Raw genomic sequence first — 19,063 nt, forward strand, 5'->3', positions numbered from 1 at the left:
GATCGCCGTGATATTACATTACAAGACTTGCATCCATGAGATATTCCGTAACATACGGCTTCGACTGGTTGAATTGCACGTTCCTGAAGGGTGATGCTTGGCTGGACACAATTGGTAGACTTGAGCCAGCTGGATCAAAACTCTATGTTGTGGGCTGGTAGTAGATGACAGCAACCTCGCTACGGAACCCCGGTTTCTTGCGATGCAGGTCCCACAATGCCTGTCTTGTATCGGACGGGATAAGGTTTATTTAGTCTTGTCCATCTCAGATGCACGAACTTGCAGGGTGCGACTGCGTATGACTGGGCTTTCTTTGCTACAGCGCCTGTCGGGGAAACCCGTGGCTTTTCAAGAAGAAGCTCATGGCAGTACAAGCTGGGTGCATTTCGTACCAGGTCCTGAACCGTAACTAATTCGTAGCATGATACTGTGGATCTCGACATTGGCCAAAGTGATGCACCCAAACAGTCAGTGTTATTCGTTAGCCCGGATAACCAGACGAGGTAGCCCGGATCTGGAGATTTGTGCGGGTTCAAACGTCGCCTGGCCCAAGGTAAAGCGGCCAATTGCTGAACAAATCGTTTGGAAGTGTATACTGAGCAGTATTCAAAAGGTTCAAATCGTGTTGCGGATTCATGGCCAAACTTGACGCCAAGAGATCGAATCCATTTGTCAAAGGAGGCCCCGTCATGTCGGCCAGCGGTTGATCCATTGAATACGACAGTCCGCTTTGCTGGTTGAATGGAGTTTGTAAATTCTGCAAGAACGAGGAATCGACTCGGCCCGAGAAAAGTGTGTCTGGCCTTTCCCAAGTAATGCCTCTTAAGTCCAGATTGGAAGATGGAGACTGTGAGATATCCGGTCAGAACCATATCAACAGACTTAAGATTGGAGGAATACAATCACGATATAAGCGACGCTGGCATTACCTCTACATTATCGGGGAGATTCATTTGGAGAATGTTGGAGCGCTGAGATAGCAGCGTCCGCCCTATCATAGAAAGGCCCCCTTCAGGATTTCTTTGGGACAGTTGTTGCATGCACTTGTCGATTCGATGCATCTGAACACGAAGCTTTGCAGCCAGTCCGGGTGATGAAGATCTGGTTGCCTCGACTCTCTCAAGAAATTCGGCCAAGACGAGAAGTATGTTTCTGACGTGCAAATAGGTCCACGCAGATACAGGCTGTTGTATAACACCGGCGAGCATATGACCGACTTGGGCCAGATGATGTAGCTAAACTGACGTCAGATTGTCATCAGGCTTTTCACTTCTCACGAGGAGGACTTACGGTTACTGTGCTTGAGGCGTGAAAGAATGCGAGGGGTATCATGCTTATCTCGTCGAGAAGCTCGGTTGCAATGGCGCAATGCAAGTGTACACTTGGCTTCTCGCTCCCCACCAGTACCATCCTCGGCGTTTGAAGCGTGAGCAAGATGTTGGAAGCTGCGAAAGTTTCCTCACATGTATCAGCATTCACAAATCGGTAGGTAGTATATAGAGCCGTGGTGGATGGGATCCATACCAATGAATCCCAGCCGATCTTTCTGGGGATCTCCTGTGATGGCTTTGATACGCTTGAGATCATCAGGAAGGCTCTCGTATAGTTGAGCTAGAAGCCTGAGGCTGTCTGCTGCTAACACTTTCGGCGACTGGCGACAGGTCAGGAAGGCTGTGACTTTGCTCCCAGGACTGTCCACAGATGTTTGTCTATTTAACCTGCTGCATGCATCAATCTGCTCCAAAATGCGGTAAAGATCGGTGCAAAAGTTCCAGCCCTGGAGAAACGATGTTGCTTCCGCTGGCCTTTGTTGTATCCCGTTCGGTGTGATATCTGTGTCATCATATACCTCGGAGGGGTATTGTACAGCCGCTTTGGCTTCTCTGTGTCTAGAGATGAAGCCAAACATTTTGGCCAAGTGTTGGTCATGCTGATAAGAACCCCAGAACTTGGTGGAACAGGTCAGTGGTAAAACTTCTGGCCTTATTGGGAGATTGTACTCCGGGATCATGCTTACCAGACGCCTTCGCTCTTGCTTCTCACATCCGTTCAGATCCTGTGGCCAATTTGCTTCGTCATGGAAACCGCGGCTCACCGACAAAGAGACATAGTCTCCTCCATGAAATAACGCCTTTTTGAGTTGTTCATTGTGAAGACACGCTGAAGCCAACAGCGACTTTGCTTTCATCAACGAGTACCAATCAGCAACTTCCGTGAGATCTTGTGGTATGACCTTCATGGCCGCGTCGTAACATTCGGTGGACTTCAAGCTAGCTTCAGCGCGCAGATCGAGAAGACCGGACGGTATTGAAATTCCGTCATTCAGCCGCCCAGCTGCAAAGCAGCAGACTGCCATCGTCATGATGAACACACCCCATTCGGATTGATACTTCTTTGCTCCACCTGGGATCTGAAAGTTGGCCAATGAAAATACGGCCGTCTGGCGTCAATAGGTTAGTTGAGCGTCTAGCCTAGGAGATACCTTGCATGACCGGGACGCTGCACCTACAGAGGATAGCCAACGTAGTAGAACACATCTACGAGTCCTTCGATAACTTCATGCTCGAGTGTGGTTTGAAATTGTGGGGAGGAATCTCCGTCGTTGTCTGTAAGGTTCCGCGTTTCGTTCCCGATGCCTTCATCTTCTGGGGTGAGCACAACGGGAGCGTCTTCTGGTGATAAGCGATTAGTCTCCGCACTCTGGACATCATCATCGGCAGGTCTGGACCTCTTCGATGATGGCTAAATATTGACAGGTCAGTACTGCTAGGATGTACTGCTAGTACTAAAATGCTAGGTGGCTTACACCGCGTCGCTTTTTGGGCCTGGTGTATGTGCATTCGGAACCGATCTCGGTACAGCGAATGCATGTTATGCCTTCTACTCCTGGAGAACACTAACTCATGAGGTTAAGATGAAACCCTGTGTTACTCGAGGGGGAGCATACCTTCGAAGCATTCTTGTGACATCGATCACAGGCACGCTACACTGATGGATTAGGATCATCAAAACCCTCGAGAAGTATTCCGGGAGACTGACAGAATTCCGTTTGCGCTTCGGTCGACTCGGGAGCTCCTGGAGGACAGAGGACCTGGCTCGTTCTACGTCTCCTGCGAGTGCCTGCATGGCCGGCATGACACAAGAAGTATAAAATGGTGGTGATATTTGAGATAGGGTCGAGCGGAGACGATGCCGGGAAAGAAACATGAGGGGAAGTCGGGGACCTAACCTGGGGTTCTTGGGGAAATATGAGACGGACCCGCTTACTGACGATTACGTAATTGGCTTCTTACCGAGAGAAACAGCTGGCTCCCTTGACATCGATGACTGCCCGTCCTTCTACAATTCATGTTCTTATCCGAGTTCTGCATAAAGGTTCGCAGTAATTTTGGTGCAGTCAAAACATTTCTAGGTTGAAACTTTTGCTATATCCGAAACGGCGGTGCGTGATCGAAGATGTGTTTTCTAGGCGGTATGCCTCTGCGATCAGCCAGTTGAGGGGCGTTGACTTGGTCCAATGCTCAATAACCAGGAAGTCTGACAACCATGACAACCTCAAGAAAAAGCAATGTATTAACTTGAATCTTCATGCGACTATCAGCGAGTTCATCAAGGAAATTACATTGAAACGGAAGATTGGGCTATTTTCCATTGAAAATGACAGGAAGGACAACACGACGTCGATCTAAGCTAATTACTACGTGCCAACCAAATCCACCGGCTCATCTTGTAGCAATTGTGCCATATTCTTGTAATCTGCATAATCATGCCTAGTATGATGCAAGGCCAGCAAGCTGTTTTCCTCGAAGCGTTAGAACGGGCTCCTGAAGAGGTCTCTCGACGGCTTGCTGGTAGCTATGGTGAGTGTCCGGGGGAAGTCGGGGGGTAAGGCGAATGATGGAAGGATCATGGGCGGTGCAGTCCTTATTCTTCCAGGCCTCCTTTCGCTTCTCCTTGGCTTCGTTGGAGACCATGGAAACAGGCTTGTAGCAAACGTCTTAAACCATTGTGTTAGCAAATGTATCGTGACACCGAGCCCCTGGTGATGTCTCAAACTTACATGCAGCAAATCTGTCGTCAGCTGAAGATGGAGCAGCGCCATAATGAACCGTTCGCTATGTGGCAGACTCATGGTCAGTGACTGCCACCCATGAAAGTTTTGGGATGTCGAGCAAAGGAACAACTCACCGAGTCCCAGAGGAGAAGGTCACCCGGCTCGCAACAAACCTTCACCCACTTGCATCCCTTGGATTCGAGCCAGGAGCACATTTCCTCGTCCAGGAACTGCTGCTCCCAGGTATTCCAGCCATTTTCGCCCTTCTTGTGATCGAAGTGCTGCCACAGCTCCGCATAGTACTTGCTGGAACCTTCCAAAACCATGAGGCCGCCATCATCAGGCCCATTAGGAAGCAGGTTCAGAATGCCCTGTACACACTGTAGTCCGGTTCGCAGAGGAGACTGGTCCACGTGCGACCATGGTGCGAAGATGGGATCGGTCTTTGGCCGCTCGGAGACAGGCAGTGAGAGATTGATACCGTCTAAGTCCATGAAACGTTACGTCAGGAAATGCAGCAACAGAGAACATAATAGTTATCTTACCGTAGGACACGAGCAACTCATCCGTACCCCAAACACGCGCGAACTTGTCAATGAGGCTCGGTTCCGACTTCAAGTCCCACATAAACTGCTCATGGGCCACTCCGAAGCTAATTCCATGATTGACTTGTCAGCGAGATTGTGAATGGCTCAACATCAATGCAAACGAACATACCGGTTGAAGATACCAGCACGGTGCGTGAAGGGCAAGTGGGCGGGCCCTCTTGTGGCGGGGTCCGTTCTGTTAAATCCGTAACCCCAGTCCTCCAGCCAGGAGTAGGCCTTATCAGCGTATTTCAAGGCCTTGTCCTTAGGGATGGTCTCTGGGACAATGGTCCAGCCCTTCGTCCGGAGTGTCTCGAGCCATTCCAGGTCCTGTACGATGCTTAGAATGGCCGTCTTCAAAGTGGACATAGCTTGCTCATGTGCGGGTATTTTCGACCGAGGACGTGGAAGGCTCGCATACCTGAGAATTCGGGCTGTTATCAAGACAGGCAGTCGACGGCAATGTCGCGGTAGAAACGAGGACTTCGGTAGAAGACATGGTGTTAGGTCTAGTGGGGACAATGGAAACGGGCTTGATGCACAAGATTGAGCAATCTGTGAGCTGCGGAACGGCAATGTCTCTTAATCCAAAATACACTCGTGCTGCATTTTCATATTTTAAAATGATAGAAAGACCTTGATCAATCAATTAGCGACTTGATACACATGCATTCATGCTAGGACACCCGTTCTCTCGCCCAGTGTTGGTGGCGTGGTGACTACCGGCTTCGAAAGGGTGGGTCGAGTTTAGCAGGTTTAGCAGGTTTAACCGAACTTCAACACAAAAAGATTTAGCCGGCGATTTAACAGCAAGACTCGTCGCTCCGCGGCCTCTAATGCGTCCGCCACTGTAACGAGAAGTCGCCGAATCACATACCGAGCGCAGGCAGTGATCTCATGCGTTTTCTCTCTGGCGCCCTGTCCCCGGGATCTTTGGACTCAGATGCATGGCCATTTTCCCGTGGGAAAGAGCATGGGCAGAGATGAACGCCTAAGGATTAGTTTGTGAACAGATTCGGACAGTGGGCTACTACGTATGTCTCACTGAAGCCATCGAAAAGTCAGCTTCGTGAAAAGTTCTTAGCTGCCGTTGATCTTTCCCAACCATTACCCGCATACAACAGCGTACAGGCAAATACATCTTCCAAAGGGTCTTCGTCAAAATATTGAGTCGCGAATCTCGACTCGGAAGAATCGATGCTTTGATTGACAGATTGAAATGGCAGCAAATATGGCACATCATGCATCCATGGCCGACTTCAATGTCTGAATTCTTTCACTCTGGGATCCCCAAGACATATTTCATTGCAATATAGCATAATACAAAGCTAGATTATTGTTCCGGAGTCTTATGTTTCAAGAATAATGTCAATTCTACTGCGCGTTCGCCAGCCTAGCTCTAATTCCTAGACCTTTCTCAGCGAGATAATATTGACATTGAGCTTGTTGATCAGATTGTCCCGCATCACCTCGGCAGCCTTGATCCTGATGTCCAGCAAACTTTCCGGACTCTGGTAAGCGCTGTGTGGCGTCACCACCATTCGTCCGACAAGCCATGGTTCATGGTTGCGATACGCCTGTAGAAGAGAGTGAATGGGACCCTCCGCCGGAATCGGCTCGTCTGGAACGACGTCCAAACCCACGCCGCCGAGGATGTTTTCTCTCAGACATCGCTCTACGTCGTCGAGATTGACAACCTCGCCTCTGGCGGTGTTGATCAGTAATCCGCCTCTGGGCATGAGACTGAGCAACTGGTAGTTCACGAGGTTGATGGTTTGCGGAGTTGCTGGGCAATGCACGCTAATTGTGGAGCTCCTCCGGAAGAGCTCATTGATATCGCGAGTCCGATCTATGCCCAAGGCCTTGTCGATTCCATTTGGCGCAAAAGGATCATAGGCAAGGACTTTCCAACCAAATGCCTTTGCCCGGAGAGCAACTGCGGTGCCGATCAGACCAAGTCCCAGAATGCCGAAGGTGGCGTTCTGGATCCTGGAGATGAGGGGAGTGTCGATGGGGCTCCAAGCTGCAGGCGGATTTCCCCGTTGAAGATCATGGTGGTGGATTACACCGCGACGAAGGGACAGCGCGAGTGCCATTGCATGGTCAGCAATTTCACCCGTCCCATAATCTGCGCATGTCAGATCCAGCGCTCAAAGGTACTGCCGAATTCAATTTTCACCTGGAATGTTGCAAAGCACCACGCCTCGTTTGTCGAGGGCAATGCGATCCACCTTGTCATAGCCGACGCCCATGCGAACGAGCCTGAGTCCCCAGGATTCTTGCGTCAGACCTGGGTCATAACTAGTTGAAAGCACTTGCCGAAAAACTCACAATTTGAGATTGGGGAATAATTCCAGATCTGCAGCGGTGAACTCTGGCTTCAGTATTGAAATTCCATCGACCTTATCACGAAGGCTCTTGTCGATAGTCGACCATGGTTTGTAAGTCGGCACTCCTGCAGGCGAAAGATGCCCTTGATGATAGTTCACGGTGTAAGATTGATCCTTCGACCTGAGAATCTCTTGCTCCAGGTTGTCGTCCTGTTTTGTGAGCTTTAGCGGCTGTCAAATGTGAGGTCAAACACCAACTTACAGGGTAGAGTCCATCGGCGTGAAGGATTGTGTAAGTCGGACGCGCGTCATTCGCAATTTGAGACCCCATGTTTTCCAAGTAACCTGGTGCGGTTTGGACGAAAGTCAAATACTTGCAGGGAGGCAGATTGTCACCGTGCCCAGTCAGATTACACTCAACGAGCACATCATATGTCACTGTCAGTTTCCCACTGTCCTTTAAATCGGCCATTGCACAGGGACACCTCCGATCATTCGGTTAAATTTCAGTGACGGCTTGGAGTTTCGCGACCTAAAGCGGGCCTTCACCAAGCCCCAGAGGGCCGGTTAAACTAAAGCCAGCGTCCGCGGTTAAACCCAGTGAGCCACGGCCTAACAGTGTCTCATTCCCGGCGTAAGGCCGCTGGCCATGGAAAAAATCAGGCTTGATTTTAAGGTGTTCAGTAGCATCTAATGCCCTGTTCCCCTCTAGACAGAAGTATCTCAACAAGAGCATTTTTTCGACAAACCGCTGCCACCGTTGCTCTTTGTCCGCTTACCAGGTCGCCATGGCGTTTCACATCGAGAACATTTTCAGTGTCAAAGACAAGGTTGTCGTTATTACTGGCGGAGGTTCTGGCCTTGGAAAAGGTCCGTGGCTCCATGAAGGTACATGAACTAAACTGACCAGCACGGGCAGCACTTGCTGAAGGCTTTGCTCAAAATGGCGCTAAGGTTTACATCACTGGTCGGCGTGCTGAGGTGTTGAATCGTGCTGCGAAGGAATCTTTCTTCCACAGCCTCTGAAGGCGGCCAAGTGATTCCGTAAGAAACGCCGGTTCAGCGCTGGTTGACTACCTTCCAGATCCAAAAAACTAATCAAAATGTAGAATTCCAGGGGATGTCGGGACAAAGGATGGATGTGCCCAACTGGTGGAACAGATTGTACAGAGAGAGAAACATGTAAGAAGAGTACCACTGGACCCAATTGTTGTCTGGAGTTCTGCCACTGAACATAGCAAGATCGAAGTTCTCATCAACAATGCTGGTCTCCCAGGATCGATCACCTATCCTGCCTGGGATCCTAATGATGGTATGCCCACTGAAAATTCGCCCGACTTGCAAACACTGACATACTTCTCCAGCGGATGCTGTCCAAGAGGGTCTGTGGAAAAGTCTCGATGAGTATGAATTCACAACGATTTCGTGCATTCCACTGCCCGCTATTGATCGCTAATTAACAATGTCCAGCGATTCTTTCGCCAGCACAAACAGCGGTATGACACCCACCCAAGTTTTAGTTCAGCGCTGTTTCTAAACACCATTCAAGTCAACATCAGCGGCGTCTACTTCACAACCGTGGGGTTTGTGCCACTTCTGCGCAAATCTCCAAATCCGAGTGTAATTGTCATTGCATCCCTGGCAGCAGTCATGAATCAACGGTGTGTACTCAATGATGCCGCAACCTACTATTCGACGTTGACGAAATGCTTGCAGAGCCATGGGAACTCTGGCCTATGCCACTTCCAAGGTGAGTACACCCTAAAATTGTGATGCATTGTACTTACATCATGAATAGGCTGCGGGTGAGTACTGATTCAAGAAGTTGCATCATAAAGAGCGATACTCTAATCTAACCCTGATAAGCCTTGCATTTGTCTAAGCTCCTCGCTGGCCGCTTTCATCCGTATGTCGACTGCTCGTCATTCTCCGAGGCGAAAGAAACAGAATGCCCTCGCAAGACTTATCACTGACACTTCTTGCTCCATCTTAGAATGAAAATACGGGTCAACGCCGTCCTTCCAGGCATCTTCCCGAGTGAGATGACCACCACGAACAAGTCAAGCGCTTCTGCTTCTTTGAATCACTTTGCCACCGCGGCGGCCAAGCGTTCCACAGCTGGTGAGTTGGTGCACATCAGTTGGATTAGCTCTCTTACTGATTTCCTGTAGGACGCGCTGGACTTCCGGAGGAGATTGTTGGGCCTTGCCTGATGCTCTCCTCCAAGGCAGGCGGATACATGAACGGCGGCTGTATCATGGTAGATGGGGGAAGAGCTATGGTACGTATTAAAGACCCGATGGGTTTACGGCTTCTAATTGACCTGCTCTATAGGGAGGATCGATCAATGACGGCATCCGTATGCCCGAGGATACGTACTTCTATTAGAGTGCTTAGAGTGTACGGCAAATACTGCCCAGACATGGATCAGGGGAACGATACTCTTAGTATTAGAAACTGATTATCAGATTTCAGTCTTGCTCCAGTTGTCTTGGACTCGTTTCACCGTTCTTTTGTGACTCTTGAGTTGCGACTCCATCACACAGCCTACCCTCATGTTGAACGTCAATCACAGACTTGCGAGGAAAATGGCTTGAGAACTCAACTAGTACGAAAGTTGCGTGAAGATGGTTCATCTTCTGTACCCCTCTATGAGTCACCCGATTCTACATACATCACTCTTAAAAGCCCTCGCCCATCGTCAGGATGAAATCGCTAGAATGTTGCTGATTGTCATCGAAAGTAAAAGTCGGTAACTTGAAGATATTCACACGACATTCTGGACCGTAAATAAAACATCTGCCCAAAGCTTGCGTCGAACCTTCAAACGTGAATGTTTTCAGACGTGAGATTTCATGTTGCAATAAGCACGAACGATGCTTTTAGACAGGTCTCACAACTCTATCGCTAAACTCTATGGCTAGAATCCGCTCATATTTTGATGAACAGAAGAAGCTCAGACATGACATTTGATTTCATTTGGCCATAGGGGTGAGAAATTTTAGTAGCCCTGCCTCTGGTGTATCTTTTGTCCCTCCGCATTCGCAGTCCTAATATCGCTTGCCATGCCTCTCTTGAGCACACCAACATCAGTATTGACAGATATCATATCAAACCCTTGCTTGGCGCGTGTGAGAGCATCAGCCCCGTCGGTGCCTTGGAACGTAATTAGCCGCGGTGCCCACGTAGCCTCAAGAGAACAGTGTGAGATGTAATAACTTACAGAAAATGGCGCACTTTTTGTTGGCCGCGTGCGCAGCATTCAGTGCTTTCTGAATCGCCGCCTCGTGCTCCTGACCACCGCGCTCTACGCCCATCTGCTTCGAAAGATCGAACGGACCGATGAAAATGACATCTACGCCGTCAACTTCGGCGATCTTTGCTACATTTTCGACACCTGCGCGAGACTCAATCTGCACAGCAACAAGAACGTCTTGAGCGAGAGTGTCGTATTCAGCTCCAGGCTCCGTGCCCGGGAAAGCATGAGGAGCAAACATTGGTCCGTAACCTCGAGTGCCTAGAGGAGGGTACTTGGCATACGACACAACTTTCGCAGCATCGGTCTGAAGGTCAATCTCGCGTCAGCACAGATTCAAGGCTGTGGATCAAGAAATGGCTCATGATGTGGAATTGATAGCCATAGCCACTTACCTCTGAATGACACATTGGAGTCATCACACCATGTGCTCCGGCATCAAGAGCTCGCTTGATCATCCATTCTTCTCCTGATGGAACCCTAATGATAGGACTAGCGCCTTCGTGACCGACGGCATTCACGAGCTATGACAAGTGTTAGGCCGCAGGCATGAAGATACCCACCGTGGCTGTGGGTGGGTGTGCAACGAAAGCCCCCAGCGCCCGACTTACATCATAGTAGTGCACATCAGAAATCAATCCGTGTTCGGCGTCAACCAGTGTCCATGTGAAGGGCACAGAAACCCCGGAGTCTCCACGAAGAATTGTTTTCGCAACAGCAGTGCTCGGAATACTATTTAGGCGCGTCAAACATGATCACTTTTTCCTCTGCAAATTTGCAAAGAGAAATAAAATGTGAATGCAGTAGTGAAGTAGGTATTCCACGTACGTGAGCCAAAACCCAAAGGCGGGAACCTTGCTTTGGAGGACCGACTTGATGGCAATCTTCTGGCACATGTTGACCAAGTTTGCGATCTTCAATGACAAAGTTTCTTTGATAATTGATAATGTACGTCGGACAGTCTAATCAAGACGACAACTATGTAAATGATGGCGAACAGTTTCGGCGTGACGACATAGCCATATCCGGAACACGTTCGGAAAATAACAGCCGGCGGCACTTTGGATTTTAACGTAAAGGCAAGGCTCGCTGCCTGGATTCCCTTCTCGTTGGGGCAGTCGAATGTGATTTTAACCGTTCGTCTTCTTGCCGGCGGTTAAACTCCGACTCGTCCCAAAGGCTCAGCCGGAAAGCCCATCCCAAATATTGCTTGGGCAGGAATTAGTGCCGGTCCAATGCCCCCGTGGGGTTTTCCAATTGCCCCGTGGGGAAAACACCAATGTTTCCACAGTTCCAATCACCTCTTAGCTTGTCGTCGTACTTGGTACATAAAGTTATGGTAACTCGCTGGAGAACAGCCAATGCCGGAGACACGTCCACGGCCTACCATCTGCAACGTTCTCAAACATGCCTTCGGAATCGGAAAGTCCTACATATGCCGCCCATCGCAGTACGTTGATATGACTAGAACAGGTCGGATTAAGGTTGACTCCGTTTCGCGCAGATAACACGAACCCTTGCTGGTGGAAAGACTCAGGTCTACGATGGAGCGTCTTCTACAATTTTGGATGCATGTTATGCCCGTTCTATCTTGGCTGTAAGCTGCTCATTGCACCATATCTCGAGTGATTTTGTATGACTGACGACCAATCTGTTCAGATGATCAAGGCCTCTTAACCGGCCTCCAAGCTTTACCATCGTGGAACGAGTACTTTGATCATCCCCAGGGACAATGGCTAGGCATCATCTCAGCCTCAATCTTTCTTCCTGGTGTTGTGATGGGATTTCCATCTGCCTGGATCTGTAATCATTGGGGCCGGAAAACATGCATTTTGCTTGCTTCCATCTTTGTGATCGCGGGAGCCATTTGGAATGCTTTGTCGCGCAACGTTACCCATTTCATAATCTGTAAGACTACTCGGACTTTCTGCTCATTCTCAATCGTTCTCACAATCATTCAGCCAGAGTCACCATGGGAATCGGTGGCGCGATGGTCAAAGTCAGCGCACCGGCGCTTCTGCAAGAGACGGCCCATCCGCGCCTACGTCCCACCGTGGGTTCACTGTACTATGGTTGCTACTACATTGGCTCCCTCCTTAGCTCGATCATGTGCAGTAAGGCTTCCTTGTCCTCCCAAAGATGACACCTTGCTGATTATTCTGTTTCGTTAGTCATCGGTCTCAGTGTTCCAGGTGACTGGAGCTGGCGGTTTCCCTGCCTTTTGATACTGGTTGGACCGGCTGCTGTTCTATCAGTTCTCGCCACAGCTCCCGAGTCCCCAAGATTTCTGCTACTCAAGAGCCAGGAAGACAAGGCGCTGCAAATGCTTGCGATCATGCCAACGGCGACATCAACGATGAACTCGTGCAATGGGAGTTCCGAGAGATGAAGGAAGCCATCAAAGCAGAGGCAACAAGTCACAAGACCTCTTATGTAAGTCGTGGACATTCCAAGATTTGTGTCTGTATTCATTAACCTGACTCTCTCTAGCTGGACTTCTTCCGTACAACCGGTAACCGTAAGCGTCTGTTCGTCTCTGCAGTGATGGCAATCGGCGTCAACTGGGTTGGAAATGGAATCGTTGGATAGTAAGTAAACTACGATCTTTCCATATTCTCGCCACACATGTTTAACTGAAAATAGCTATCTCGCGCCTGTTCTGAGGTCTGTCGGTATTTCGAAGCCCCAGAACATTCTTTCCGTCAATGCCGGACTCGCCGGCTGGAATCTCATCGTGGCCGAGATCGCTGGCCTATACGTCGAAGATTTTGGCCGCCGTCCTATCTTCTTTGTATCGATGATAGGCATGATAATTAGCTACTCATTTGTGATGGGATTCTCTGCCGGCTTCGCTGAAACTGGCACAACAGCCCTTGGGGTGGCCGCTGTCCCTTTCCTCTTCCTCTTCTTCGGCTCGTACGACATCGCCTGGACGACGCTCAACTACACTTATGTCGCCGAGCTAATGCCTTTCAGCCTGAGAACCAAAGGCCTTGCCATCTACCTTTGCGTCCAGCAGCTTGGCAATACTTTCAACCAATTCGTCAACCCGATTGCTCTGCAGGCGCTGACGTGGCGCTACTACGCCGTCTACATTGCGGTGGACTGCCTCTATGTCGTCATTATCTACTTCTGCTTCCCTGAGACAAAGAAGATGTCTATTGAGGAGGCTTCGATGATTTTTGATCATGGGTGGGATGGTCGAAAAGCGGTGATAGTCTTGCAAAATGCCTCCGAAAATCACACGATCATAGCCAAGGCGTCCACAGGATCTTCTGAGCATGTCGAAGCTACGATGGTTAAGATGTGAGCTGGTTGGACACCGAACCATGTACATGTACTTCACTGTTTGTATATGCTTTTAGTAAGACTCGAAAATCCTGGCAGCCTGCGTCGAAGAATGGATTACGAATCGGTCCAAGGGTCGGTTTTGGCTGAGACCGTAGGTCAAGATGCAATATGTTCTTCATTACAGAGAGACAGGCCAGGAAGCTTGCAGTCTGAGGGTGTGTTGAAGGGGAGAACTTCTACGTGATCGCTGCGTGGTTGAGCTGGGATCATGGATGAATAGGGGCACGCAAAGATATGGAAGCTGCCTCTGCTCGGAATATCATAGCTCGAGGGAGGATGTGGGAAATTTTAAAAAAGAAATGCGTCGTCCTATTGAGCACCTGCACACATTCACGGGTTGTCTGATACTCGTAGCGAAAACGCAAGGAGCATTGCCGAACACCTCTCAGCACATGAATAGTAGTGAAGAACATGGAGGATATTTATAGTGTAGCGGATACCTCCAACGAGGCCTGGATAGGTGCCTCATAAAGGAGCCAAAGCTCTATCAAGCATCCCAAAAGTTTTGAGTGGCTCATTATAGCCAGTGATAAACCACAGAAATCGGGCATGAAAACACCCACAAAGTACAATTTGACGTGGCAAATTACCGATGGTGCATGTGAGGGGAGCCCATGGGTGTAGTGTTGTTTTCGGGGACGGGGGAGTCGCGTCCTTGCTGATGGAAATGCTGTTGGTCGTATGGTGTCGGAGATCCCATCTCACTTCGCGCTGTCGCGACTGATGCATCCAGTTCCGAGTATCTATGAAGGTTCCCAGAATGGAACTCTGACTCTCGGGGCGATGTGCTGTAAGGCGGCTTGTACAGGCCTGGTGAAGAGGTGATGTAAGAGCTTCGGGGGTCTGTACCGGTGTGCTGAGGCTCGACGAGGGTCTGGGCAGGTGTGTGAGGCTCTGCTGGCGGTGGTACGTCCGGCTTCTCAGACAGTTGACGCTTAAGCGACTTGTTCTGCTTCCACAGCCAAAACGTTGAGATAAGACCGGCCAAGAGACAGACACCAGCTACGACAGCGAGACCAATAGTGGCTCCCTTAAAACCATCACCGTTGCCGGTGCCATTGCCGTCCGTGGTGTTCGCAGTACAGACTGATTCCTGGGTCTGAATTGAGATCGCTGCATCGGTGCCGCAGCAGGTTGTGTTGGATGCTCCGCAGCAATACTTGGCTGTGCCGTCATTACAAGCGGTCAGAATAGTCGAGTTGGAAGCGCTTCCGCCAGACTGTCTTGAGTTAGTACATCTGAGTTGAATAATTCCCCAAAGATCTAAGACCGTACAGATTCATCCGTGCAGATGTTGACGCAAGCCTTACTCTTCCATGTCTTGTCCGTACAGAACCCTCTCTGTGGTTGCTGTTGCTTGTTGATACACAGGCCGGATGATGAGCAGATATCTCTTTCGTCGGCCGGGCCGTCGAGAGCGCAGCAGCTAGAGAAGACGCCGGACTGGGTGATTCCGAGCTTGTTGCATGGAACGTAGGTTTCATTGTTGGCAACTGAACCGTCTGGCGCGTAACAGGCAACTTCTTGTGCTGAAACTGTAGCAGCAAGGCTCACGGCCACTGCTAGTAATGGCACCAACATCGCGGCGATTAATTCGGCTGGTTCGGATCCGTCGAGAGACCGGGCGATGGCGCACAGCGATCGAGTGTGGGACAGAAAAGAGAACGGAAGAAGAAAAACCGAACCAGACCAATTTCAATCAATCAAAATGGGGGGCCTGTCTGTCTTTATGAGAAATACAGTAGCACAGAGCTGATCACCTGTACGCCGCCTGCCTGCATATCCGGCGCATCCTTCCCACTCTCCTCCTCGCTCTTTTCCTCAAGCCTCGCTGCATCTCACCTCAGATGACCGGGGTGGGCTCCATCTTACACGCATAGAAAATGCTGGTAGCTCAACATACGATATCAGCACCTGCAGCCAACAAGCCCGTCAGCTGTCTGAAATAGGCAAGCGAGATGCAATGGCTGTGAACCCCTGCTCAACCGAGCCACTCAGAGGCATGGATGGCAGCAGGCTGCAGCATTCGGCCAAATGAAAAGACCTTTCCAACACACAATTGAAGACAACCAACACAGCGGATTATTCACCAAAACTGGGCGGCTGTGTCCGAGAGGGAGGGGCACAATGAGGGGGCTCGGGGCAAACCGACATTGTGAGGGTGGCCACCGGACGCAATGATACGCTGGGATGGGCCGATTGGCACCGTCGGATTGAGGGGTTCGTCAATGAATCTGTGAACTATTATTTACGGATCTGAGTGTTTTCTTTAGTCTGCGCCAGGATCGTTCTCATCTCATCAGATAATTCCTTTAATCTTGCATGCAGCGTCTGAGTAGGTACAAGGAGTCGGCCTCATCACAACGTCTCTACAAACTGCGCTCTGAAAATTTAGCACCGCCCCCAATCACATTCTAATGTAAGAAACAGGTGAGTTGAATTATCCCCCAATCATGATCCCATGGGCAATGTTCCATTGCAGCTACACCATGTTGATCATTGAAAAGCCACCTGGCTTGGCAGACCACACAGGCGATTCGCCCAGAATTCTGTGATCAGGCTATCGCACCGGTCAGCTTACTTGGCACTGAGGAGCTGTCAATTGAGTACAGCGTCGCACCGACTCAGAGATGTTCTGAATTTTGACTCAATGCGCGTCAGAGCAAAGTTGGTGACGCCTCTGAAATAGTGCAGGCTCTTTCTATGCTATGAGAATCACATTTCACAAGCACACTAGGTATCTACGTCGACAATTTCTTCACACCAAGGAGAACAAAATCGCTGTTCCCTGATTTTTGAGAAGTCTCCAGCTTCTTTTAACAGTTGCAATACTTGTTAATCGCTCACGGCAATAGTTGATGTTTATTGGTTTGCTCTGAAAATGTAATTGTCCGCTGAATCCATTGTCCATGGCCTGTCATCCCTCCATGAAGAAGAACTTGGTCTGAGGTGCCAAGCAACACGTGCCAAGCTGGTGTAGATGCTAGAGAATACGTGATACAATCGTATGAAAGGTAACCTAGCAATACCCAGAAGGCGGTCTAGCTGTTTGGTCACTTAAGCACTACGACGTTTGCTGTACCTTGGCACGCTACCTCATTTGAAGAACCTAGGCAAGAGACTATCCGAAAATGACGATGTGAGTGGAACATACATATCCTCAGAATAACGCATGATAAATGTACATCAATGGGCGCAGTAGACATGTACGACAAGTTCTCGACTTCGTAGCCTTGTTAACCGACGGAACGACAATACATATATTTGACAGGGTGGTGGTAACCATTATACACTCAATCATAAAGCCTGATATTACACAAATACGCTACAAATAAAGAAGCCAGTTGGATCATGCCGCCCACCTAGTCAAAGTCTTCTCAGCTTTAAGCTGTCCCAGTGGCGACTCCCTGCTCGGGATTTTGTAAGCTCATCCGTCTGACTGTCTCTTTTTTTGTCGTCAAAACCTCATGCAACTCCCTGATCATGTCTGGAACAGGCCGTTTACTGATGAAGATGGAATCAAACTGCCCCAGCACCTCGGGGTAGTTCCGAAGACAACTCCTTGCTTCCCATAATAGTCTCTCCGCAAAAGCAGGATCAGCGGTGTTCTTGAGCATCTCGGCCATTAAGGTGTTGTATCTTCGCTGATTTGCCTCATCGACATGTTGCTACGACCGTTGTTAGATACTAGGATTCAGAAACGTAGAGAATCACACTGCTGATGCTCGCATGAATGGTCCTAGAATTCGTCCAGCGTACCTGGATGTCAAACGTCAAATTGACAGTGGGTTCTATAACCGCCCCTTTGAAATCTACTGATGGAAACTGTTTCTGAATGTCTTCGCCATTTTTCATCGACTCGGCAATCATCCCCTCCCGACTTCTGCCGAGAACTTCCGGCTGCTGCGACGCAGCGTCGGATTCGGTGGAGCTCGCGGAGCTGCTCATCATGCGGGACTAACAACAAAATCGTGATTTAAATCCCGAGGCGTCCAGCGATGACTTTTGGTTGCGGAATCAATAGGTTTGGACAAGCTTGAGCTGCCGTCTGAAGTTGCCCCTGTTAGCGCACGTGAAACTGCCAACTTAAAAGTCGCGGAATGGAGTCGGGGCGAACCCCAACCCTTTTATGCATTTGCCGTGCCAGTGACACATGGAAGATCGGCTACCAATTTGGCGAGAGCGACACCGCGCCGGCAAAACGGTGGCGTTTGCCGATGAAGTCACACCCGCCCTGTCATTGGTGATTGTGTTCAACCTGCATGCGCTGTCAGCCCTTTTAGCATCAATCGTTCCCTAGCGGCTTGGCGGATCGACCCGGAGCTGATCCCGAGGTCAGTTGTGAAGAATGATTGCTTCCCGCGCCTCGGCTCGTCTATCCGCTCGTCAACTTCAGGCGGGCTAGTTGGGCTGTGACACGCGCTCAGATTGTCTGGCAAGACGAATGAGTTGAATTTGACTAATGAATAAGCATTTTGTTCATGGCAAATGATTTACAATAGATTAACAATGGCGAGCCGTCACTGGCCTTTGACGAACCAGACCCTTTCCTTTCTCGATTGTTTTGATATGTTGAAAGCGAAAAGAAGGATTATTCGGTCATCTGAAGAAAACGTCGCTGATACTCAAACATGCCGACTAAAATGTGCCCCTCGCTCTTTTGGCACCCCTTAACAATTCGCCGGTCGAGAAGGCCTAGCGGGGCGCTTCGCACCCTTCTTGCGCTCTGCTTCGCTAGGTTCGGCGGGTTCGGCGGGCTCTTCGCATTCTCTTGGTTTCACAACCGGGTTCAGAATGTCTTCCGGGGCGATGGCTGGTGCTGCTTCTTGAACGGATCGATCTTCGATGCTTAGGCGGCGATGGAGGCTCTGAAGAATGTGGGTGTCGATGGTGAAAGCCAGTCCAGTGGAGGCGAGGGTGGAAAGGAGTACAATTGATGAGACCTTCATGGTTGTGGATCGAAGGTGCTTTCGAGGTTTTGTGTTGTTGCAGATAAGATGACACGGCCAACGGCTGATATGAGGGTTGTAAGTAATCAGATGGCAAAGCGCAGGAAGTGATAAAGCGGACCAGGCGACTTAAGTATGCTATGTTGGGGACGTGATGTGTGTATATTGTTTTGAAATACTTATGGTAGGCCTGGTGACTTCAGGGGTTTCGGCGTCGCCCGAGATCGTCGGCCTGACTCGCATGGGCTATGCACAGCCTTACAGAAATTAATGCGCTGGATGTTGTGGGTTACCAGCGTACTTTTTATAGTTTGGCTGAAGTTTCGTCGTCATAAGTATTGGGATCTGCCTTATTGTTGTCATTCACCATATTTTGATGAGGTTGAGCAAGCGCAACATCGGAGGCCGCGGGAATGGCCTCATTCTGCGTGTTTTGTCACAAACCCGAGGCCTCTACATCCGAGCCTAATGGTTTGCGCTCGGGGTTAAGCGACCTTCCTTGAACTTGATGGGGAAAAACCCACCAGACTATCGTA

General features: G+C 49.7%; 8 protein-coding genes across 8 annotated transcripts; 2 read left to right on the forward strand and 6 right to left on the reverse strand.

Annotated features, from left to right (window-relative positions):
• Positions 1-3,770: 3,770 nt before the first annotated feature.
• Positions 3,771-5,140, reverse strand: CGCS363_v005722 (uncharacterized protein; the record flags this gene model as incomplete). Its single annotated transcript, XM_036637571.1, has 6 exons — positions 3,771-3,997; positions 4,061-4,115; positions 4,189-4,538; positions 4,600-4,706; positions 4,772-4,971; positions 5,063-5,140. 6 exons carry the CDS (start codon positions 5,138-5,140, stop codon positions 3,771-3,773), a joined length of 1,017 nt encoding a protein of 338 aa, XP_036497777.1.
• Positions 5,141-6,047: 907 nt separating this feature from the next.
• On the reverse strand, positions 6,048-7,302 carry CtBP (C-terminal-binding protein; the record flags this gene model as incomplete). The annotated part of the gene is made up of 4 exons (XM_036637572.1): positions 6,048-6,769; positions 6,821-6,903; positions 6,973-7,181; positions 7,234-7,302. 4 exons carry the CDS (start codon positions 7,300-7,302, stop codon positions 6,048-6,050), a joined length of 1,083 nt encoding a protein of 360 aa, XP_036497778.1.
• A 457-nt stretch (positions 7,303-7,759) lies between these two features.
• On the forward strand, positions 7,760-9,359 carry galD (putative galactose dehydrogenase GalD; the record flags this gene model as incomplete). The annotated part of the gene is made up of 13 exons (XM_036637573.1): positions 7,760-7,841; positions 7,891-7,938; positions 8,081-8,153; positions 8,210-8,283; positions 8,336-8,375; positions 8,442-8,467; positions 8,521-8,632; positions 8,688-8,721; positions 8,770-8,776; positions 8,838-8,877; positions 8,965-9,092; positions 9,143-9,252; positions 9,306-9,359. The coding sequence occupies 13 exons, from the start codon at positions 7,760-7,762 to the stop codon at positions 9,357-9,359; spliced, it is 828 nt and encodes a 275-aa protein (XP_036497779.1).
• A 613-nt stretch (positions 9,360-9,972) lies between these two features.
• hpcH-2 (4-hydroxy-2-oxo-heptane-1,7-dioate aldolase) lies at positions 9,973-11,123 on the reverse strand (the record flags this gene model as incomplete). Its single annotated transcript, XM_036637574.1, has 5 exons — positions 9,973-10,127; positions 10,195-10,534; positions 10,623-10,751; positions 10,839-10,959; positions 11,056-11,123. The coding sequence occupies 5 exons, from the start codon at positions 11,121-11,123 to the stop codon at positions 9,973-9,975; spliced, it is 813 nt and encodes a 270-aa protein (XP_036497780.1).
• A 1,076-nt stretch (positions 11,124-12,199) lies between these two features.
• On the forward strand, positions 12,200-13,537 carry CGCS363_v005726 (Lactose permease; the record flags this gene model as incomplete). The annotated part of the gene is made up of 5 exons (XM_036637575.1): positions 12,200-12,341; positions 12,399-12,419; positions 12,533-12,660; positions 12,718-12,815; positions 12,871-13,537. 5 exons carry the CDS (start codon positions 12,200-12,202, stop codon positions 13,535-13,537), a joined length of 1,056 nt encoding a protein of 351 aa, XP_036497781.1.
• A 627-nt stretch (positions 13,538-14,164) lies between these two features.
• CGCS363_v005727 (uncharacterized protein) lies at positions 14,165-15,159 on the reverse strand (the record flags this gene model as incomplete). The annotated part of the gene is made up of 2 exons (XM_036637576.1): positions 14,165-14,797; positions 14,854-15,159. The coding sequence occupies 2 exons, from the start codon at positions 15,157-15,159 to the stop codon at positions 14,165-14,167; spliced, it is 939 nt and encodes a 312-aa protein (XP_036497782.1).
• A 1,802-nt stretch (positions 15,160-16,961) lies between these two features.
• Positions 16,962-17,526, reverse strand: CGCS363_v005728 (uncharacterized protein; the record flags this gene model as incomplete). Its single annotated transcript, XM_036637577.1, has 3 exons — positions 16,962-16,966; positions 17,084-17,246; positions 17,338-17,526. The coding sequence occupies 3 exons, from the start codon at positions 17,524-17,526 to the stop codon at positions 16,962-16,964; spliced, it is 357 nt and encodes a 118-aa protein (XP_036497783.1).
• A 722-nt stretch (positions 17,527-18,248) lies between these two features.
• On the reverse strand, positions 18,249-18,527 carry CGCS363_v005729 (uncharacterized protein; the record flags this gene model as incomplete). The annotated part of the gene is made up of 1 exon (XM_036637578.1): positions 18,249-18,527. The coding sequence occupies one exon, from the start codon at positions 18,525-18,527 to the stop codon at positions 18,249-18,251; it is 279 nt and encodes a 92-aa protein (XP_036497784.1).
• Between the last annotated feature and the right edge of the window lie 536 nt (positions 18,528-19,063).

The sequence above is a fragment of the Colletotrichum siamense genome (genome assembly GCF_013390195.1).
Source record: "Colletotrichum siamense strain Cg363 chromosome Unknown KSG_Cg363_contig03, whole genome shotgun sequence".
Lineage (NCBI taxonomy): Eukaryota > Fungi > Ascomycota > Sordariomycetes > Glomerellales > Glomerellaceae > Colletotrichum > Colletotrichum siamense.